The sequence below is a fragment of the Neomonachus schauinslandi genome, chromosome 10, assembly GCF_002201575.2.
Source record: "Neomonachus schauinslandi chromosome 10, ASM220157v2, whole genome shotgun sequence".
Taxonomy (NCBI): Eukaryota; Metazoa; Chordata; class Mammalia; order Carnivora; family Phocidae; genus Neomonachus; species Neomonachus schauinslandi.
The window spans coordinates 86,552,960-86,577,162 of NC_058412.1; the positions used below are offsets into that span (position 1 = coordinate 86,552,960).

The 24,203-nt window shown below is 36.1% G+C and overlaps 1 protein-coding gene across 2 annotated transcripts in view; it reads left to right on the plus strand.

Moving 5' to 3' along the window:
- RANBP2 (RAN binding protein 2) overlaps positions 1-24,203 on the plus strand; it is an 82,222-nt gene that overhangs the window by 48,082 nt on the left and 9,937 nt on the right. The window contains exons 13-23 of one of the 2 annotated variants that reach the window (XM_021680311.2): positions 201-362; positions 622-759; positions 839-985; positions 1,827-2,006; positions 2,089-2,172; positions 6,136-6,271; positions 9,704-9,798; positions 10,717-15,508; positions 18,509-18,679; positions 19,350-19,442; positions 19,963-20,141. In XM_021680311.2, the coding sequence (XP_021535986.1) occupies positions 201-362; positions 622-759; positions 839-985; positions 1,827-2,006; positions 2,089-2,172; positions 6,136-6,271; positions 9,704-9,798; positions 10,717-15,508; positions 18,509-18,679; positions 19,350-19,442; positions 19,963-20,141 (6,177 nt within the window). Of the gene's footprint in view, positions 1-200; positions 363-621; positions 760-838; positions 986-1,826; positions 2,007-2,088; positions 2,173-6,135; positions 6,272-7,780; positions 7,876-9,703; positions 9,799-10,716; positions 15,509-18,508; positions 18,680-19,349; positions 19,443-19,962; positions 20,142-24,203 lie in introns of those variants that run through there. The other variant, XM_044918725.1, reaches the window with a different exon arrangement.

Here is a 24,203-nt window from a genome sequence, read left to right on the forward strand (position 1 = left end):
AGTGTTTAAAAGTTGGGTCTAGAATGATCACTGGTATTAAGGTGGTGGTTTATTCCAACATTTGGAAAGTGAGGTCTATGACTTTTGAGATTCTGTTTTGCCTTGATTTGAAATTTTAACCAGTTCAGACCATTTATAAAGGAATTTTTAGATTTTTATTTGTGTTCCTTAGGTTGTGTGCTTCTAACTTTCTATTTTAGGGCAGCGGTCTTAATTCTTTTTATGATCAACGGGAATACATAGGCAGAAGTGTTCATTATTGGAAAAAAGTTTTGCCAATGTTGAAGACAATCAAAAAGAAGAGCAGTATTCCTGAACCTACGGACCCTCTGTTTAAACATTTTCATAGTGCAGACATTCAGGTAATGGAAGATCCCTTTGTGAATGAACTGGAGATGTGGATTTCCAGTTTATAAACAAAGAAATAGAAGTATAAACTGCTTAAATCAATTGCCTGGCTCTTTGACCCTTGTCTTGTTTTCAAAATCCACTAGCTGTCACAAAACATGGCAGAAAAGAAGACTGAGCTGTTAATTAGATCATGTGAAATCTTTGGGAAATCACTTGGGTTTGATATTCTGGGGAGAGGCAGTTGGACTAAAAATTACTAAATGTGTTTAGGCATCTGAAGTTGGTGAATACGAGGAAGAAGCACACATAACATTTGCTATATTGGATGTAGTTAATGGAAATATAGAAGATGCTATGACTGCTTTTGAATCTATAAAAAACGTTGTTTCTTACTGGAATCTAGCACTGGTAAGTAGATGTTGTACGTGAATTAAAAGTTTTTTTATTTTAAAGACCTAATTGTTTCATAAAAGCATTCTTTGTATAGATTTTTCACAGAAAAGCAGAAGACATTGAAAATGATGCCCTTTCTCCTGAAGAACAAGAAGAGTGCAAAAATTACCTGAGAAAGGCCAGGGACTACCTAATAAAGATTTTAGATGACAGTGATTCCAGTCTTTCAGTGGCCAAGAAGGTAAGCTACAGGCTCTTTGTACTTTCTTATTATTGCTGATTGGATGGTAAGTATTTTTACTTTGGTTTTATATTTTGATAATTTCAAAAACAGTAATACTACACAGAAACGGTGTAAATATTAGCATTGCGTTGTATCTTAGGTTTGGTGTTTCTTTTCTTAAACTTGGGAATCTAACTTTCTGTTCTATAAAAATACTTGTTAGGGAATTTAGAAAAGGTTTCTAAGGCAGAATATTTATTTTTATCTTGGCAATGCAATCAAAGCAAATATTGCAGCCTAAGCACCGGTTGTTAATGAATTTGGCAATTAAACATTTCACTGAAATTGAAAGTAGTTGCTGACACCTTCAGAGCATTTCTTCTCATCTTTACCATTTGGTATGGGTTATCTTTTTTCTAACTCTCAGCAGTTGAGACTGTCATGATGGTATTAACTTTAGTTATGTTCAACCTTCCAAGTATTTTGTTGATTAATTCATGTTGCTGCTCTTACATTAGGATTGTTATTACCTGGTACATTCTAGCATCTATGTTTCTCTCCCCACTCAAAATTAATAAAAATCAGTAGCTTATTTTGTTCATGTGGAAAAACTTCGCAAGTTAACATTCCTCTACCATTATTATGGTTAACAGAAGGGACAGGAACATCATAGACTTTAGAGTCAGAAGACTTTAGATTACACAACCGTTTCTTGTGTGTTCCGATGTAAAGTATAAAGTGCTTATTAGACAAAAGTGAGAACATAAAAGTAAATTAATAAAGTCTTTGTATTTATTTCAGAGTTGTTAGTTTATTTTTTGCAAAACTAAAGTCTTTGATTCATGCCTTTTGTTTTTAGTTGCCTGTGCCACTGGAGTCTGTAAAAGAGATGCTTAATTTGGTCATGCAGGAACTTGAGGACTATAGTGAAGGAGGTCTTCTTTATAAAAATGGTTCTTTGCGAAATGCAGATTCAGAAATAAAACATTCTACACCATCTCCCAGCATATATTCTCTATCACCAAGTAAAAGTTACAAGGTAAGTAGAAATAAAATGAATCACTCCACTGCAGAATGTTTCTGTTCTCAATGTCTTAAATACTTTTTTAATTTTTTTTTAGTATTCTCCCAAAACACCACCTCGATGGGCAGAAGATCAAAATTCTTTATTGAAAATGATCTGCCAACAAGTAGAGGCCATTAAGGTAAATCACTTAATATCTCTAAACTGCCTCTCTTATTCCAAGATTTCTTCCTTGACCACTCCCTCACTTCCTTGTAAAGCTGTTCAAAATGTCCCTTTGCCATGCTACTATAGAGTCATACTGTTTTGTATAGTTTACCTTGACACTTAACCATATTATTTCTCCCATTTTTTAATTTTAATTTTAATTTTTTAAACTTTAATTCCATTGTTGTTAACATAGCGTTACATTAGTTTCGGGTATACAATATAGTGACTCAGCAATTCTGTATGTTCCTCAGTGCTTATGAACATAAATGTATTCTTTTTTATTTTTTTCAATTTTTTATTTGAATTCAGTTAACATATAATTAGTTTCAGGGATAGAATTTAGTGATTCATCGGTTACATATAATACCAAGTGCTCATTACATCAAGTGCCGTTAATGCCCATCACTCAGTTATCCCTCCCCATCCCCCCAGCAACCCTCAGTTTGTTCCCTACAGTTAAGAATCTCTAATGGTTTGCCTCCCTCTCTTATTTTATTTTTACTTTCCTTCCCATATGTTCATCTGTTTTGTTTCTTAAATTCCACATGAGTGAAATCATATGGTATTTGTCTTTGACTTATATTTCACTTAGCATAATACCCTTTAGTTCCATCCACGTCATTGTACATGGCAAGATTTCATTCTTTTCGATGGCTGAGTAATATTTCATTGTATATATATATATACCACATATATCTTCTTTATCTATTCATCTATTGATGGACACCTGGGCTCTTTCCATAGTTTGGCTCTTGTGGACATTGTTGCTATAAACATTGGGGTGCATGTGTCCCTTTGAATCACTATGTTTGTATCCTTTGGGTAACTACCTAGTAGTGCAGTTGCTGGGTTGTAGAGTAGATCTATTTTTAACTTTTTGAGGAACCTCCATACTATTTTCCAGAGTGGCTGCACCGGTTTGCATTCCCACCAAGATAAATGTAGTCTTAATCCCTGTCACCTCTTTCATCCATTCCTTCACCCACCTCCCCTTTGATAACCATCTCTTCTCTGTAGTTGAGTCTGTTTTTTTGGTCCCCTCCCCCATTTTGTTTCTTTAAATTCCACATACGAGTGAAATCGTATGGTATTTTTATTTGGCTTATTTTGCTTAGTGTTATACTCTCTAGATCGATCCACATTGTTGCAAATGGTAGGATTTTGTTCTTTTTATGACTGAATAATATTCCATTGTATATATATACCACGTCTTTTTTTTTTAATACATTCATCTATCATTGGACACTTGTGCTGCTTCCATATCTTGGCTATTGTAAATAGTGCTGCAGTAAACATAGGGGTGCATATATCTCTTCGAATTAGTGTTTTCGTATTCTTTGGGTAAATACCCAGTAGTGTGATTACTGGTAGTTCTGTTTTTAATTTTTGAGCAACCTCCAGACTGTCTTCCACAGTAGCTGCACCAGTTTGCATTCCCACCAACAGTGTATGAAGATTCCTTTTTCTTCACATCCTTGCCAACACTTAACTGTTTCCTGTGTTTTTGATTTCAGCCATTATGACAGGTGTGAGGTGATATCTCATTGTGGTTTTGAATTGCGTTTCCGTGATGTTGAGCATCTTTTCATGTGTCTTTAGGCCTTAACCATATTTTTGAAATTACTTGTTTCTGCTTCCTCTACCAGGTGTGAATCCTTCAAAGGGAAAGACTCTTTAATCCAAAATATAGCAGCATTCCTGACGTAGAGGTGGTTCCCAAGTGATTGAATTGAACTAGTGAAATAAAACTAATCATAAGTTGGTCTAGGAGTTCATTTCTGAGACTGATTGGTTGTGCGTGTCATTTTTTATAGCTAGATATTGGTATGTGGTCTAAGTTTCAAAAAGTCTATCTTTTTAGTACTTTCATAAGAATTTAACTTAATATGTAAGGAAATGGGTTATGATTCATGATCTTATTTTAGCTGTATGAAAGTAATCTTAACTGTTAGGCTCAAAGGAGCTTTATTTACTTCTTTGGAATTGGAAGTACATGTAGGTTGTTTCATGCTCATTGGGCAAGAACTACAGCACCTATACTTTTGAAGTTACACCAAGGATATCGTGATGTGTGCAGTTATTATAGTGTTATCAGCAATGTGTGAGACTTAACAAAAGTGCTGTTTGGAGGGGAACAAAATTTTGAATTTGTACAAAGATTTTGTATGTTAATTTTATATAACCGTGGCCTATTAATATTACATACCATCTTGGCTTACCTTATGGGTTTAGGCACCCAGCGTTGTATTCTTTGGAAGTATAGTGGAACATTACTCTGTGTTCCTGAAAAACTGGGTTTTAGGACTAACTCTGCCACTAATTAATGCTCTTGAGCCAGGCATTTCTTTACATTTTCTTTACTTTGCTTGGCTTCTCATCTGAAATGTGGGAATTGTTGAAACCAGTTCTTAACACATTTTCTAGTTGTTTGAATTTTTTAAATTATGGTTATAGCATTAATTGCATGTTTAGAACTATAGTGACTACTCAGTTTTTCCAGATGATTCCATCAGTTTCTTATTTTTTTGGATGTGTAGCATCTGGGCTAAATACGGTAGATGGATGAATGGGGAATAATTTATTTAACTTGAAAATTCAAGATAGCTTTGATCTCCGTGTTTATGGCTTTTGGGAAATACCTATTTGGAACCACTTTCAGAAGGAGAAAGCAGACATGCTGTATGTGTCTGTGACGTCACTTATAGCTGGTTGGATCCCTGGACCCATATACAGATATTTGATACTGTTTTCAAAAATGACTGTTGACTGATACCACTGTAGTTTCTTTGGAAAAAGATAAGTGCCTGTTTTGTAAGGGACGTTTTGTAATTTCTGGGGCTGGGGAGGGTGTAGTCATTTAGTTGTCTGTAAAACAACAGAGATCTGGTAAGTAGCCACATAGTTACCATTAGAAAGCAGTGTGTCCTGTGTGTTGGCAGCAGAGTGGTATTATGTTTTCATAATATTTGGAGTAAAATCTGGTTTGAATTCCAGCTGTGCTATTTCCTGCATCTTTTTTTTTTTCTAAAATGTGAGTTAATACTGCTTATGTGTGTAAGGATTGAGAATTTAAGTAAAATGCCTGGACTATATTATTATATACATAATATATTCTGAGCAGGTATCAGTTATTTTCCCTTCCCTAGTGAATCATTAGAGCATCAACTTTGAAGGATTTGTAGTGTTTTGTTACATCAGTTGTGTGTAGGTGGGAAGCTAGTATTGGGAGGTAATTTGGAACATTGAGTAGCCTAGATGGACCGGAGAGGAAAGCAACGGTGAAAGGAGGTGCCGGAAAGGTGTTTGGGGCAGTACTTCTGAGGACCAAGAATATCAGAGAAGTTTAATTTGTAGGTACTTGTGTTTTTGAACAGGGAGGTGTCTTGGCTAGAACTCAACTTTAGGGGCACCTGGGTGGTTCATTTGGTTAAGTGTCTGCCTTTGGCTCAGGTCAGAATCCCAGAGTCCTGGGATTGAGCCCCCCCCATTGGGCTTCCTGCTCAGTGAGGAGTCTGCTTCTCCCTCTTCCTCTGCCCCTTCGCTTGCTGTCTCTCGCTCCCCCCTTTCTCAAATAAATAAATAAATAAAATCTTAAAAAAAAAAATACCCTCAACTTTGGAAAGATTAATGTAGGCAAGTATGGAGTGGAAATGGAGATGAAGCCGTCTAGGAGGTTATCAGTTTAGGTGATAGCTAACTCTAGAATGAATTAGGTACTATGGTACTAAGGAATGAAAGAATGGGAGGAAATAAATTGGTTTTAACAAATTAAGGATCATTTTCTTAAATGAGCACCTGATATACAGATTTTACTGGAATATCGAATCTCTAAAAACACACCACCAAGTATTTAAAGTATTTAAAATATTTGTTTGCTCTGGCACTGTTTCTGGCATGGTACAGTTGCTTATAGTTGTTTTCTTCCTTCCAACAGAAAGAAATGCAGGAGTTGAAACTACATAGTAGTAACTCAGGGTCCCCTCATCGTTGGCCTGCAGAGAATTATGGACCAGATTCCATGCCTGATGGATATCAGGGATCACAGACTTTTCATGGGGCTCCACTAACAGGTTAGTTTGAAACTGGATAATTCCAGATTTTAGTAAAGTCACTGTACTTCCTCCTCCTCTACACAGATAACTTGTGAACTCACCTTGTCTATATATATATGTTTATATACATGTTTATACATGTCTGCTTATATGTTTCTTAAGCCGTGTTTGATATTACTGAGATTTTTATAACTCTAAGCAGAAACAAAACAAGCTTTATCTGATCCTTTAATACATATGTCAGAGAAGCTGAGACTGAGGTAGAACTATTCCTGACTTTTGGAAAATGTTACCTGATATTGTTGTGCATTAAGAGATGGCTAAATAAAACCTCAGGATTTATTTTGGTGATATACTGAAGGTATGACATCCATTTTGAAATACCATGGTCATACAAAGAAGGAAGGAGTTGGAGCTGGGCCATATTGAAATTTGAAGTTGTGCTCTCTAGTACATAGTGACCTCTTGAGTCAGTTTGTGTGTTTGAAATGTGGAGATAAAACTTGCCTCTCATTATTGTGAGCATTTGTGTATGTGTAGGTGTGTTAGAGTGTGTAGTAAACACTTAATGAACCAAGGGTGTCCTGTGGGTTGTCTGTGTGCAGAAGTGCTTTGTGCATGTAATTTCCTTTAATCATGGTAACCCAAAATGGTAGATACCATTATGAATTTTTTTTTTTTAAGATTTTTTATTTATTTGAGAGGAGAGCATGAGCAGGGGGTGGAGGGGCAGAGGGAGAGGGAGAAGCAAGCAGTCTCTTCGCTGAGCAGGGAGCCTAAACACAGGGCCTGATCCCAGGACTCTGGGATCGTGACCTGAGCTGAAGGCAGACACTTAACCAACTGCACCACCCAGGTGCCCCATGAATTCTATTTTTATAGATGAGGAAATGGGTTTAGAAAGGTTATGTAATTTATCCATTATTGTATAGCTAATTATTGGTAGAGCCGGAGTTCAAACTTCAGTGGTCTTATGATGTATTGCCCACAGGCAGCCAGAAATGTTGATAAAAACAGGTTTCCTTGACATGAGATAGATTCCTGAAATGGTAGTAGTATGCTATTTTTTTCCTAACTGGTTTTAACCCGGGGAAGATTTAGAATAGTATGTTCCAGTTTAGATGAGCACATTTATGTGATGGTCCATCGGGCCGTACTGAAAGCAGCCTCACTATCCTCTTTTGACAGTGTCTTTTAATGTAGGCAAAATAATAGGAAATCTTTGTAAAGTCAGACTTATTAAATGTCATGAGTCATGGTTAAATAAATATATGAGATGTGTCAAGAGTTCACACATTGCTCACTTAAAAACCCTGTGCACTGTGTAGAGCCTGGCATAGAGAAGATAAGTAAACTGGCTAGCCTTTTCTAGGGCTTTTTCAGTGCTGTGTGGAATTGATCATTTGGCACCTTTTGAGTCACAATTTCCATTTCTTCTGTGTACAGACATAAAAGGTCTTCTGGTTGTTAAACATAACATTCACATTGTCTCATTTTATTCTTGCAATTACCCTATGAAATGTATAGAAGCAGCACATCCTCATTTTACAATTGAGAAAAATGGAGACCCCAAACAGCTGATTGACAAGGTCGCAAAGCAGCTTTGTGGCCCTGAAAGGTAGAGAGCTCAAGTCCCCTGTTTTGCATTCCTGTGCTCACAGATTTATTTTTCTTAATGAAAGTAAAAGTATACCAAGATGTTCCTTGTCTTTTTAAAAGAAAATGATTAAAAACAATGATTAATAAGCTTATAGGAAATATTCAGAAGTACTAGTAAACTAAAAACTACCACATAGAGTGCTATTAACATTTTTGGAGCATTTCCTTCTGGTCCTTTCTCTTTGTATATGTAAAGAATTTTTAGTGAGATTTTTATCATTATTATGTTGTATGTAGATGAGTAGTCTTTTTTAAATATTAGAGTTCTGAGCATTTTTCTTAAATATTTTTTGAAAATACGGTTAATGAATACAGGTTTTTGCATCACGTAGAAGTACTGCAAATTTTATTCCCTTATTATTTCCAGTTTGCGGTTATAAATAATGCTGTGGACACATTCTTAGGATTGTTAGTGTATTTAAAAATTCTTCTAGGTTGGAAAATTGCTTTCCGGAAAAGCTATGCCAGTTTACATTCTTTTACCACCATTATCTGATAGTGCCCATCTCATTGCATTCTTGCTTAGTGTTAACGATTATCGGTTTCTAAAAACCTTCACCAATTTTTAAAAACAAAAATGGTATCAGTTTTTATTTTTTATACTGGGCGTGTTCAACACTTTATAATCTTTTATATTTCTGAGTTATCTGTTTATTTGGTACTTTTTTCCTAGTAGATTATTTTTAGTAGGTATATAAGAACTCTAATTTTTTTTTCACTATTAAGAGTCACTAGTCACGATAAAGTCACTAGTTAAATTTTCAGACGTTATGATTCTTGGCTCATATCCATCAGCTTGTTCTGTGTTCTGTTCCTTTTTTCTCCCCAGAATGTTTCCAAAATAACCATCTTTACAGTTCCATTAGTTTTCCAAATTCAAACTTGGGCTTCTTTAGCAATTTTTACTTTTCTAGTCACTGTAAAGAGAACATAAATAGACTGACTAGTCTTTTCTAGGTCTTTTTCAGGGCTTTCTAGAATCAATTGTTTAGCACCTCTTGGGTCACAATTTCCATTTCTTCCATGTCACGGCATAAATGGTCTTTAAGTTGTTTTGTTTTCTGATAAAACTTTCATAAAACAAATTAAGCTTTGCTATGAACATGAGTGTCTTCTAGTTGTTAGTTTCCTGGTGAAACTGATACAAAACTGATGGAACAAATAGTTTGGACATCAACATGAGTGTCAGTCATGATGTGCCCTTTTTTTTAAAAGCCAAGGAACACATTTTGTGTTACCCGTGAGATTCTTTGCATGAATTTATCAGGTGATTTTTGAATGGAACATTTTCAGCTTGAGTTTATAAAATGCAGTCTTACCTTTCTGCAAATTTTTAAGGCTCATTTTAAAAACATTGCCCTGAGGCCAATCAGATGCATTTTGGTTCTTTAAGTCCTTCCTGTGACTAGTGTATTCCCAGTATTTCTGATGTTGAACATAGACTGTGCTTTCGTATCATACCAATCTTTCTTAGAAAATGGACCAAACGCTTTCTTCTTGGCTCCTTTTTTGATGCTTGTTGTGAGGCGCTTGTTCTTGTTGACCACTGTGGTGCTGCTCTCTTATTCCTCATGTGTCATATTTAGGGGTTTTTCCTAGTTTGTCATTTGATAATCTTCTTTATGGTATATTTTGATGTATAGAAATTAAAAAAAAATCTATAGTTAAATCTTTCTTTGATTTCTATTGCTTTTGTAATTTATAGTTCTTGCCTAGATAGTCTTAACTGTAGTATAGACTTTTTTAACTGTTTTCTTTCTTTTCTTTTTTTTTCTTTTTTTTTTTTTTTAGTTGCAACTACTGGCCCTTCAGTATATTATAGTCAGTCACCAGCATATAATTCCCAGTATCTTCTCAGACCAGCAGCTAATGTTACTCCCACAAAGGTAACAAAGGAATAATTTATACATTTATAAATATCTCCTTTTTAATTGTTCAGGCTTCCTTCAAAGAAATTCAAGAAGTAGTTCAGCATTAAACTTTTATGTCCCATAAGATACAGATATTTTAAATTTCTTTCCAGATATAGAAGTTATGCTTCTTACTCATCTTATTTTTATGTTAAAATAAGTGTGAAAATTTAGAATATTTTCTAAATGGGGGGTGGTGGTGGTGGTGATGGGTCCTTCATCATTTTGTTTTGGCGGAAATAGGACTAGAATGGCCTTGCTGAACCACTATGTGGTAAGTACTTCAGGCCGAAGTGGCTATGTAGGGGTCTATTAACAACCATTATTACAACCATAGTTGAGCTATGAAGCTTTGAAGACAGATGGCTTGGGTGAATTTAGACCCTGGCTCTTCTGCTCGCTGTGACCTTGGGCAAGTTTGTTAATCTCTCTATGCATTAGTTGCCTCATATGTAAAATGAGGATAATAATCCCTTAATTCATAGGGTTTTTGAGGATATTAAAATGAGATATTATGTAAAGTGCTTAGAACAGTGCCCAGTTGGCACATTAGTAAATGCTCGATAAATGTTAGTCTCCATCATCATCATCATTATTGTTAACATCATTTGACACATTATTTAGGAATGAAGAAGAAATTTTTTCTATGCGCTTATTGTAGAATTGGATTTTTAACTGTTATTAGTTAAGGCAATTTCTGTTATATGCCAAGAAAGGAGTATAACTGTAAGTATCTTTGTAAGTAATGTCTTCTCTTAATGCTGTGGTACATACCCTAATGATATCTTTACCTTGTAACGCTCATGTTTGTGGTTTGTGAGAATTGGTTTGTATCTAGTTATCTGCAGTTTTGTAGACAACCTACAAAAATTTTTAACTTTTTTTTTCTTTTAGGGTCCAGTTTATGGCATGAATAGGCTTCCACCTCAACAACATATATATGCCTATTCCCAACAGATGCACACACCACCAGTCCAAAGCTCATCTGCTTGTATGTTCTCTCAAGAGATGTATGGTCCTCCATTGCGTTTTGAGTCTCCTGCAACAGGAATTCTGTCACCCAGGGGTGATGATTACTTTAATTACAATGTTCAACAGACAAGCACAAATCCACCTTTGCCAGAGCCAGGTTATTTCACAAAACCCCCAGTTGCAACTCATGCTTCAAGATCTGCAGAATCTAAGGTTATTGAATTTGGAAAAACTAATTTTGTTCAGCCTGTGCCAGGTGAAGGAATAAGACCGTCTTTGACAGCACCTGCACATACAACACAGCCAACTCCTTTTAAATTTAACTCAAATTTCAAGTCAAATGATGGTGACTTTACCTTTTCTTCACCGCAGGTTGTGACACAGCCCCCTTCTACAGCTTACAATAATAATGAAAGCCTTTTAGGTCTCTTAACTTCAGATAAACCTTTGCAGGGAGATGGCTACAGTGGACCCAAAGCTAGTCAAACCATTGGACCTCGAAATACATTCAGTTTTGGAAGCAAAAATGTGCCTGGAATTTCATTTACTGAAAACATGGGTCCAAATCAGCAAAAGAATTCTGGTTTTCGTCGAAGTGATGACATGTTTACTTTCCACGGTCCAGGGAAATCAGTATTTGGAACACCCGCATCAGAGCTGGCCAACAAGAGTCATGAAACAGATGGAGGGAGTGCCCATGGTGATGACGATGACGACGGCCCTCACTTTGAGCCTGTGGTACCTCTTCCTGATAAGATTGAAGTAAAAACCGGTGAGGAAGATGAAGAAGAATTCTTTTGCAATCGTGCAAAATTGTTTCGTTTTGATGCAGAATCCAAAGAATGGAAGGAACGTGGAATTGGCAATGTAAAAATCCTAAGGCATAAAACATCTGGTAAAATTCGCCTTCTGATGAGACGAGAGCAAGTATTAAAAATCTGTGCAAATCACTACATCAGTCCAGATATGAAATTGACCCCAAACGCTGGCTCTGACAGATCTTTTGTATGGCATGCTCTTGATTATGCAGATGAGTTGCCCAAACCAGAACAACTTGCTATTAGATTCAAAACTCCCGAGGAAGCAACACTTTTTAAGTGCAAGTTTGAAGAGGCCCAGAACATTTTAAAAGCCTTAGGAGCAAATGTAGCCACAACAACAAATCAGGCTATGAGAATTGTAAAAGAACCCACAAGTCATGATAACAAAGATATTTGCAAATCTGATGCTGGAAACATGAATTTTGAATTTCAAATTGCAAAGAAAGAAGGGTCTTGGTGGCATTGTAACAGCTGCTCATTAAAGAATGCTGCAACTGCTAAGAAGTGTGTTTCATGCCAGAATCTAAACCCAAACAAGAAAGAACTCCTTGGCCCACCATTAGTTGAAACTGTGTCTGCTCTTAAAACTGGCCACGAAAATACTCCAGATAGATTTGCGTCAATGACTCCAAAGAAAGAAGGTCACTGGGATTGTAGTATTTGCTTAGTAAGAAATGAACCTACTGTATCTAGGTGCAGTGCATGCCAGAATGCAAAGGCTACTAACAAAAGTGGATCTTCATTTGTTCAGCAAGCTTCCTTTAAATTTGGCCAGGGAGATCTTCCTAAGTCTGTTAACAGTGATTTCAGATCCGTATTTTCTACGAAGGAAGAACAGTGGGATTGCACTGTATGCCTTGTGCAAAATGAAGGAAGTTCTACAAAGTGTGCTGCTTGTCAGAATCCAAGAAAACAGAGTTTACCTACTTCTGTTGCAGCACCTGCTTCTTTTAAGTTTGGTACTTCAGAGATAAGTAAAACCCCAAAGAGTGGATTTGAGGACATGTTTGCTAAGAAGGAAGGACAGTGGGATTGCAGTTGCTGCTCGTTACGAAATGAAGCAGGTGCTACAATATGTGTTGCTTGTCAGAATCCAGGTAAACTGAGTCTACCCACGTCTGCTGTTCCAGCATCTGCCTCTTTTAAGTTTAGTACTTCAGAGACCAGCACAACTCCCAAGAGTGGATTTGAAGGCATGTTCACCAAGAAGGAAGGACAGTGGGACTGCAGTATTTGCTTAGTGCGAAATGAAGCAAGTGCTGCCACATGTGTTGCTTGCCAGAATCCAAGTAAACAAAATCAGCCTACTTCTGCTGTTCTACCTCCGGCCTCATCAGATACATGCAAGGCTCCAAAGGGTGGATTTGAAGGAATGTTCACCAAGAAGGAAGGACAGTGGGATTGTAGCATTTGCTTTGTGCAAAATGAGAGTTCTTCCTTAAAATGTGTGGCTTGTGATGCCTCTAAACCAACTCATAAACCTAGTGCAGAAGCTCCTTCAGCTTTCACATTGGGCTCAAAAACTAAGTTAAATGACTCTTCTGGAAGTCAGGTTGGAACAGGATTTAAAAGTAACTTTTCTGAAAAAGCTTTTAAATTTGGTACAGCAGAACAAGGGTTTAAATTTGGGCATGTGGATCAAGAAAGTACACCTTCATTTACGTTTCAGGGTTCTTCTAATACAGATTCTAAGTCAACAAGAGAAGGATTTAGTTTTTCTGTCCCTATGTCTGCTGATGGATTTAAATTTGGCATTCAGGAGCCTGGAAATCAAGAGAAGAAAAGTGAAAAGCCCCTTGAAAATGACACTGGTGTTCAGGCTCAGGATATCAGTGGTCAGAAGAATGGTAGTGGTGTGATTTTTGGTCCAAGTGGTAGCACTTTTACCTTTGCAGATCTTGCAAAATCAACTTCAGGAGAAGGATTTCAGTTTGGCAAAAAAGACCCTAATTTCAAGGGATTTTCAGGTGCGGGAGAAAAACTATTCTCATCACAAAGTGGTAAAATGGCTGATAAAGCCGACACTTCTGCTGACCTTGAGAAAGATGATGATGCCTATCGGACCGAGGACAGTGATGACATACATTTTGAACCAGTAGTTCAGATGCCTGAAAAAGTGGAACTTGTAACAGGAGAAGAAGATGAAAAAGTTCTTTATTCACAGCGGGTAAAATTATTTAGATTTGATGCTGAGATAAGTCAGTGGAAAGAAAGGGGTCTGGGGAACTTAAAAATTCTCAAGAATGAAGTCAATGGCAAACTGCGAATGCTGATGCGAAGAGAACAGGTACTAAAAGTGTGTGCTAATCATTGGATAACAACTACGATGAACCTGAAGCCTCTCTCTGGGTCCGATAGAGCATGGATGTGGTTAGCGAGTGATTTTTCTGATGGTGATGCCAAACTAGAGCAGCTGGCAGCAAAATTTAAAACACCAGAGCTGGCTGAAGAATTCAAGCAGAAATTTGAGGAATGCCAGCGACTTCTATTAGATATACCACTTCAGACTCCTCATAAACTTGTAGACACTGGCAGAGCTGCCAAGTTAATCCAGAGAGCGGAAGAAATGAAGAGTGGATTAAAAGATTTCAAAACGTTTTTGACAAATGATCAAACAAAAGTCACTGATGGAGAGACTGAGAGCTCTGATGCAGGCGCTGCCAGTGCCTCTGATACAACCAGCAAGCCAAACCCTGAAAACACGGGGCCCACACTGGAGTGGGACAACTATGACTTAAGGGAAGATGCTTTGGATGGTAGTGTGAGTAGTAGCTCAGTACATGCTTCTCCATTGGCAAGTAGCCCTGTGAGGAAAAATCTCTTCCGCTTTGGTGAGTCAACAACAGGATTTAACTTCAGTTTTAAATCTGCTCTGAGTCCATCTAAGTCTCCTGCCAAGTTGAATCAGAGTGGGATCTCAGTTGGCACTGATGAAGAATCTGATGTTACTCAGGAAGAAGAGAGAGATGGACAGTACTTTGAACCTGTTGTACCTTTACCTGATCTAGTGGAAGTGTCCAGTGGTGAGGAAAATGAACAAGTTGTTTTTAGTCACAGAGCAAAACTCTATAGGTATGATAAAGATGTTGGTCAGTGGAAAGAAAGAGGCATTGGTGATATCAAGATTTTACAGAATTATGATAATAAGCAAGTTCGCATCGTGATGAGAAGGGACCAGGTATTAAAACTTTGTGCCAATCACAGAATAACTCCAGACATGACTTTGCAAAATATGAAAGGGACAGAACGAGTGTGGGTGTGGACTGCTTGTGATTTTGCAGATGGGGAAAGAAAAGTAGAACATTTAGCTGTCCGTTTTAAACTACAGGATGTTGCAGACTCATTTAAGAAAATATTTGATGAAGCAAAAATTGCCCAAGAAAAAGATTCTTTGATAACACCTCAGGTTTCTCATTCAGCCACTCCCAGAGAGTCACCATGTGGCAAAATTGCTGTAGCTGTATTAGAAGAAACCACAAGAGAGAGGACAGATTTAATTCAGGGTGACGACACAGCAGATGCAACTTCAGAAGTTGGAGAAGCATCTAGCACATCTGAAGCAACAACAAAAGCAGTGGTTTCTCCTCCAAAGTTTGTATTTGGTTCAGAGTCCGTTAAAAGTATTTTTAGTAGTGAAAAATCAAAACCGTTTGCATTTGGCAACAGTTCAGCTACTGGGTCTTTGTTTGGATTTAGTTTTAATGCACCTTTGAAAAATAGTAGTGAAATTAGTTCAGTAGTTAAGAGTGGATCTGAAAGAAAAGTGGAACCTAATTGTGAAGAGTCGAAGAATTCCGATAGCAAACAATCTTCAGATGGCAAAGTCAAAAATCTCTTTGCTTTTCCAAAGGAAGAGTCCTCAACTGATTACACATTTAAAACACCAGAAAAGGGTAAGCACTTAGTTTTTAGTATAAGCAGAATTTTTCGTCCATTGATTTGTAAATATTTTGCTTAATGCATATACTCTTTGTAGGATACTAATGTTTTAGTAAATGTTGGGTCATAAACATAGTGCTTTGTCAACAGCAAAAAAAAATAATGGTACAGATTTTTTTTTCTCCCTAAATCTGTTTCCCTGTTACTGTTTAAACAGCAACAGAGAATGTGTGTGTAAGTTATTTAGGAGATCTCACTAACTGGAAGATACTTATATCATGTTTCATGCAGAGAACAAGAACCTAATACAGTACCAAAGTTTAGTGCCTCATGTACTTGAATCACGAGCATTAGCTCAGGTTTGATTTTTTTTTTTTTTAAGTGTTCATTCTTCAATGTACTATTCTCTTGTCACTCAAAAAACATGGTACTGAGATGTTTATATGTTATATAAGGTAGTCTTGCCACTATTAAATGAGCAAAGAATGAAACTTCCAGGATAAATGAATATGTAAGACAGCCAAATTGGTATAAATTGAAGGACTCTGGCTTTTTATATTTTAAAATCACATTCACTTTGATTCTCAGAATGTTCAAAAATTAAATACTCTTTATTTTCTAGGATTTAATTTTAGCCTTTTTAAATCTAATCCAATGGCTTTTTGGACGAGCATCCCTTCCTCACAGCCTGAGAACAAAGGTATAGAGCTAGTATTCTCAGTATGAGATGACGTCAGTTTTTTTTTAGCAGCTGGTAGTCCTTAGCAAAGTAACTGGCTGTATGAAATTAAGTACTTAACACTAAAGTGTGCATGTTAAAAGAATGTCTGTTTAAACAAGTACTTTTTTTGATTGGTGGTGTATAACACTGTTTAATGCTGGTTTTTTTTTTTTAATTGGATGATATGTTTTCTCACTATTGTACAACATTATTTTTAGGTAGATCCATGTGGTCTTTACCTTTCGCTGCTTTGTACTTCATTATCCTGTTATTTTCAGCTCTGCTTGATGAAGACCTGTGTTTTTTCTTTTTTTTTTTTTTTTGACCTGTGTTTTTTCCAACATTTATCTTTAGCCAGTAATGTCTGCTGGCATGTATACACATGGAACAGAGTTTCCCTTTAAGGTTATCCTTTTGGACAGGGTTTAGAAAAATATCCTATTTGAAAGTAGATGCCATTTTTAACAGCCAACATTATATACTTGGTATGTTATAAAAGTAAATGTTGGTATTAGAGTGGAATAATAGGAAGTGGGGCTTCTGTTGAAGACCTTCAAGATCAAGGTTAGGGAAATAAAACTCTATTAGTATCTAATAACGTATCTTGAGCAACACAACTATGTTCAATGATAAAATGACAATCCTTGATTGCTAAAGAAGCTTTTAACCCTCATTCTTAAGGATGTATTCTTTGGGAAATTATGTGAAAAGTGTGGACTTTTTCCTGTAAATGACATACACTTGCATGCACATTCTGGGACCCTAGCCTAAGAGCAGATTTACCAGTATACTACTGTAGGACAAAGAGCCTTATTCTGTTTCAAGTCCAAGAATGTCATGGTCCCAAAGGACCGTAGAGATTGAGGTTTCAGACATGAGGAAACTGAGGCTTGGCCAGGCTATCTGAAATGCCCAAGTTGTCTTTACCAGCTAATAGCAGAATTGGAATAAGAATCTGTATCTTTCACTGTTGTAATTGATACTCTGGTTTTCTAATTAAGGAGAGTAAAAGGCAAGTTTAACATTGTAAAAGGGCTATAGTTCTCTAGATCACATCAAATATGACCTGTGTATATAATTTAGAATTTTCTAATAGCCACATTAAAAAATGGAATAAAAAGAAACAGGTGAAAAACAGATGAAATTAATTTTAATCTATTCCATTACATTATATCTGAAATACCATTTCAAGTTCTAATAAGTATAAAAAATAATGAGAAACTTCATATTTTAGGTGGTTTTTTTTTTTTTTTTGTACGAAGTCTTCAAAGTCCGTGTATTTTTTTTTTTTTTTTTAAGAGGGGGAGAGAGCCAGCGAGAATGTGCTCACGAATGGGAGGGGCAGAGAGAGAGAGGCGGGAAGAGTGAGAATCTCAGCTGACTCCTCACTGAGTGTGGAGCCCGACACAGGGCTCAGTCTCATGATCTCAAGATCAAGACCTGAGCCGAAATCAAGAGTTGGATGGTTAACCAGCTGAGCCACTCAGGTGCCCCCAGTGTGTATTTTTATACTTGGAGCAGGACTCAGTTTGGACTAGCCACATTTCAAGTGCTTAATAGCCACAAGTGGCTAAATATCATCTTGGACAGCACCAGTTTATACATGATTTATTTTATCTGTTCCTTTTGCCAGATATCCTCTTTATAGACCGCAGTGTATTGTATGAAGAATCCCTTTTTTCTTTGTGTTTTGCTTTTTTTGTTGTTGTTTTTCAGCTATAAAAATCGTCTTAGATTCTTACAGTATTACTTACCCCTAGGATAACAGTGGTTTTAATTTAGTTTTATATGTTATGCTTGGAAATACGCAAAACTGGATGTAACTCTCATCACCCACCATCCTTGGCAATTGTTAACTTTCCTTGTAGGAACTAATCAAGGTTAGCTTTGCATTAGTTTTATACTAATCTTTGCTCATAATTTCTGTAAGTTTTTTCAGTTGCAAATGCATGGATATTTTGCTAAGCTATTGTTTAGTATGCCAAATATCGTTACGGCAGCACTATTTAAATACCTTTCACAATTATAGCCATTAATAGTAGTTTTTTTCAATGATCAATGAGTAAATGCAGTATTTTTTTGGTTTTAAATAGATTCTGTGTTCACTAAGGGTTTTGACAGAACGTTAAATCAGGTTTCTAATTATTTACAGAGCTCTGTCCACATCAAAGTTTGTGTTTTCATCACTATGCTATTTTAACTTAAAGATAAGTTCCATGGTTTTATTTTCAGCTAGGATATTGATGTTAATACCTGTTTAATATCTTTATAATTTTTTGGACTTGCTTTATAGCAAAAGAGAAGGAAAAACCTGAAGATCCTTCCTCAGATGATGAAGTTCTCATTGTATATGAGTTAACACCCACCCCTGAGCAAAAAGCTCTTGCAAGTAAACTTAAACTTCCTCCAACTTTCTTCTGCTATAAGAATAATCCGGATTATATTAGTGAAGAAGAAGAGGATGGTAACTCTTTTGTTATTTTAAACGCATTCTTTTCATGCTAATCTTAGTAATGGGGGGGGGGAGGTATGGTTAAATTATTTTAAGACTGCCTCTTGGAACCCATCACTGCTTGTCCTTGTAGGTAAGATGTTTTTCCTCAATGTATGTGTTGCAAATAGTCAATGGATGTAATGATTGAAACAACTGCATTTATTAAGTGAGGATTTTGTGGATGGCTACTATAAGTTGAGCAGGCATTTTGAGAATTGAAAGCGATCCTAATTTCCCTGTTGACTTAGAGGGATGGGAGAGTAATGAGGCAGGTGGGTGTTTGATGATGGAAAACTTTGTGAGCCAGATCACAGTCTTTTAGCAGGGGTGTTCCATGCTCAGAAAAGTTTTAGTAGGACCAATTGAGTTTAGTGGTGTAGAGGATTGGGTTGTGGGACGTGGAGATAGGAAGATGAACTAAAATGATAGAGTAGCTCAAACAAGAGGAGAGCCTGAATGAAATTTCTCTAATGACAGGAGAGGCATTAGGAATATAGAATTGGCAAAATTGGGTGTTCTTTCAATGTGGGGAGTAAAGGAAAGTATGAAGTTGAAGGATAATTCCTAGATTTCTGGCTAGAAAAATTCCTGGAACTTACTAGAAATTCCTTTTGTTTAATAAAATCAATTATACTTTAAGATGAAGATTTCGAAACAGCTGTCAAGAAACTTAATGGAAAACTTTATCTGGATGACTCAGAAAAATGTAGACCATTAGAAGAAAAGCTAACAGGTATGTTAAAATTACTAATTATAATGCTCTTATAAATTTTATTTATTCATTCATTCATTCGAGGGGGAGAGAGAAAGGGAGGGGGAGGAGCAGAGGGAGAGAGAAAATCTTCAGCAGGCTCCATGCCCAATGCGGAGCCTGATGTGTGGGTCTCAATCTCAGAACCCTGAGATCATGACCTGAACTGAAATCAAAGAATCCGACACTTAACCAACTGAGCCACTCAGGTGCCCCACTAGTTACAGTGTTTTTAAAAAATCTTTTATTTAAAAGGAATCTTTTAATCTGATCATTTTTATAATTACCAATTTTACCTATGTACTATTCCCCTCGTGTTTAAAATATTTGAAAATAATATGAAGTGTAAAACATTGTTTTCTTGGTGTTTCTTGTTCTCCATTACTACTCAGAGGTATTGCTATCTGGGTCTGTAATCTGTACATTATATTGAGAACCATTCTTGGAGAGTAGTTGGGACTTCTTGTAACTTTCTTTTGCTTGTGTTCTGTGGGATTTTCAGATAATGAAAAAGAATGTGTTATTGTTTGGGAAAAGAAACCAACAATTGAAGAGAAGGCCAAAGCAGATACATTAAAGCTTCCACCTACATTTTTTTGTGGAGTCTGCAGTGATACTGATGAGGACAATGGAAATGGGGAAGACTTTCAATCAGAATTTCAAAAAGTTCAGGACTCTCAAGTAAGAGAATCTCCATTATTTTCCCTCTGGTCAGTTGCCTTTGTTGATGCGATGCAGTAGACTAGAATGTTCTTACCAAATGGTAATAATGTATTGTGGCGAGAAAATGGATTAGGCATCTACCAATCAGCTTTGACCAGAGGAGGAGGAATTTTGTTCTACATAGAGGACTGTAAAAGTTCACCCCTATGTGTATGTTGGATTTTTGTGGGGATGGGAGAGATGGACTGAGCAGATACCCTTAGGAGTGTTTACTACAATACTAAGAATGATATTAAGTAGTTCATTTTTCATACAAGTTAGTTTATTCTGTGGTGGGCAGAGTGGATAGGAAGTAACATTTGAGACCTAGTTCCCTTGGCCTATACCTTGCTTTGTCAATTTCATGATTTGGTTACTTTCTTAGCTCAACTACAGTGATATTTTTAATAGCGATCAACACCTTGGTTATCTTAGTTTGTATTCCACAGAAAATAGAAGACAAGGTCCCTGTCTAGTAATTGTTTACAATCTAATACTGGCATGTATTCAGAATGTTCCTGCCCCCTCAAGTAATACTGTTTTTTTGTTTGTTTGTTTGAGAGATGGTTAAAATGAAGTAGAGTTCTGGAATTAGTTACAAATGTAGTGGTTTATTTAAAGGACATGTGGCTAGAAAGAGATGTGGTGTAACACATGGTCTGACTCTTAAGAAATTTATTGTTCTTCATAGTCTGACTCTGAGGAGTCTAGCTGGTCACCTGGGATGTGTAGGTTTAAACTTAATTCATCAGTACACATACAATTAATGGCCATCAGCTGATGTAACGATACCACTTTCTCATTTATAACCAAATAGATTTATTTGTGGAAATCTGAAGTTTTTGCAGCATTGGCCTGTGTTCAATCTAAAGTGTATTTTAAATCACTTAACAGTTTCCCTGGACTCATTGGAAGTACAAAGTATTTAATGGCTGTTACTCTGATTCCTAGCTATAGAGGCTTTATCATGTGGCTATTCATTCAACAAGTACAGTATAGTCCTATCAATAAAAATTTGGACTATACAAATTTAAACAGTGATTTAAACATGGCCTCTTATGTGCAAAACTTGTAATTAGTTAGTGATTTAAAATTTACTTACTTTAAAACTTCAAACTGAAAAATACTTTCAGTACTGATGCACAGACCTGAATTGTACATCATTTATTCTTTTTCTACCTTGTGGTGCCACTTTAGCTGGCACACAAGGACTTGGTATATTTTGTCAGTATTCTGTGAACCACGCTGTTTACAGGAGTTGAAATACCTTATTTGAGGTGACAATTATGTTATTTAAGAATATTTGTCATTGTTATAAATTAAAATATTCTGTAACACTATCACAGTGTTCATTAAATAGTAGTACTAGTGGTTATGCAAAAATACCAAAGTTAAATATGATAAATCTCTATAAAGGTTGGGAAAAAAAGCCACAATAAAGTATACATTTTGGAGGAGGGCAAGTACCCTTTGATACACGGAGATGAAATAGAAAACTAAAAACCATTAAAGCTAAAATATGCTCTAAGAGATGTAGATTTACACTGTCTCAGAATGCATTGTTCCTGCTCTACACTCAGTTTAATTAATTTTGAATATGATATCTGTTGCATAAAATGCATAAGTGTACTCTGTTTATAAGTGTTTAGTGAGCTAGCACTATGCTGACAATTGGGGATACAGTATTGAACAAAATGTAAGTAATTTGATTTGTCTGTACTGAGTTTTCCATTCAAGGACTCTAAGGTGAGGATACATTTGGAGCTGAATTGAAACCCTTCCCCTCACCCAAGCAATCTGCCTACTTTTTTGGGGTAACATTTATTGTGATATAATTCACATACCATATAATTCACCCATTTTAAAGTATACAATTCAGTGGTTTTTAGTATATTCACATGGTTGTGCATCCATTACCATAATCAATTTTGAACAGTTTAGCACCCCAAGAAAGTCTCTTAACAGTCACCACCCTTCCCCATTTCCCCCTAGCTTCTTCAGCCCTAGAAACCACTGATGGACTATCTCTATAAGTTTGCCTGTTGTGGACATTTCATATAAATAACTCATGATGATATATGGCCTTTTGTGTCTGGCTTCTTTAACTTAATGTTTTCAAGTATATCTGCATTATAGCATATATATATATATGCATTTATTGATTTTTATGGCTGAATAATACTCAATTGTATGGATATACCACATTTTATTTATCCATTCATCTGTTGATGGCCATTTGGGTTGGTTTTACTTTTTGGCTATTAGGAATAATACTGCTATGATAGCATAAAACATTTGACATATAGAGTGAATTTTCTTTTCCTTGCGCTTCAGGTAGTTAAGGACTTTTTTCATTTGTACTAATTTTTTTTTTATTTATAGAAGTAAAATTCACTTTTTTTGTATGTGTATGTATCTCTGCTTTCTCTGAGTTCTTACACATGCCTGAATTCTTGTAATTCCCACCATAGACAGGATATAGAATAATTCCAATACCCCCAGATTTCCTTCATATTGTCTTTTGTGTTCAGATCCTCCCCTACCCATATCTTTTAGCAACTGCTGATCTGTTTTGTTTCTATATTTTTGCCTTTTCCAGACTAACACATAAATGAAATTCTACAGTATATAATCTTTGAACATGGCATTTTTCACTTAGCATAATGCCCTTGAGATTTGTCCCAAGTTATTGTGTGTAGTAATAGTTTGTTCCTGTCTATCCCTAAGTAGTATTCCATTGTGTGGATATACCACAGTTTATTCATTGATCCATGGAAGGTCGTTTCCAATTTATTTTGCTCTTTTTCTAGCTTCTTAAAGTGGAACCTTAAATTACTGATTTAAGACCATTCTTCATTTCTAGTGTATGCTGTAAGTTTCTAGGAACTGTTCAGCTCCATCCCAAAACTTTTACTATGTTGTATTTTCATTTTCATTCAGTTAAAAATATTTATTTTCTTCAGGTATTCTTTTGATACATGCATTAGATAGTATGTTGCTCCCAAATATTTGGTGATATTCCAAAATATCATTCTATTAATTGATTTCTAGTTTGATTCTGTTATTGTCTGTGAACATATTTTGAGTAATTTCAGTTCTTATAGGCTTAATGAAGGCTGTCTTGGTGATTGTTGTGCACTTGAGAGGAATGTGTAGGCTGCTCTTTTGGGGTAGTGTTCTATGTTAATTAGATCAAACTAGTTGATGCTGTGTTGTCCAAGTCTCAATATATCTTTGACCAATTTTTTGTTTCCTTGTTCTTTTTATTACCGAGAAGACTGTTGCTAGGCTTAACTGTAGATGTGTCTGTTTCTCCTATTAATTTTTGATTAATGTACTTAGAAAGTATTCCCTCTGCTTCTGTTTTCTGCTGAAACCTCTACTGAACTCACTACTGAAACCATTTGGTCCTGGAAGGATATTAATTGATTGATGATACATTTTCTTTAATAGATGTAGGCCTATTCAGATTATCTATTTCTTCTTCTTTGAGTTTTGGTAGGTTGTGTCTTTAAAGGAATTGGTTCTTTTCATCTATGTTATCAAATTTGTGGGTATAACTGTGTTCATGAAATCCATTAAAATTTATTACCCTTTTAATATCCATCAGTTAAAAGTGAATAGTGATGGCTCTTGTTTCATTTCTTTTTTTTTTTATTTGAGAGAGAGAGAGAGAGAGCACGAACAGGGGGAGGGGCAGAGGGAGAGGGAGAAACAGACTCCCCACTGAGCAGGGAGCTGCAGGAGGGGCTCAATCCCAGGACCGCAGGATCATGACCTGAACCGAAGGTAGATGCTTAACCGACTGAGCCCCTTGTTTCATTTCTAATATTAATAATTTACATCGTCTTTCTTGTTTTCTTGGTTAACCTGCTAGAGGTTTATCAATTTTTATTGACCTTTTCAAAAAATCAGCTTTTGATTTTGTTGATTTTTTTCTCTATTAATTTCCTGCTTTATGTTTTATTTATTTTTTATGTTTTAAAGATTTTATTTATTTGATAGAGACACAGCGAGAGAGGGAACACAGGCAGGGGGGGA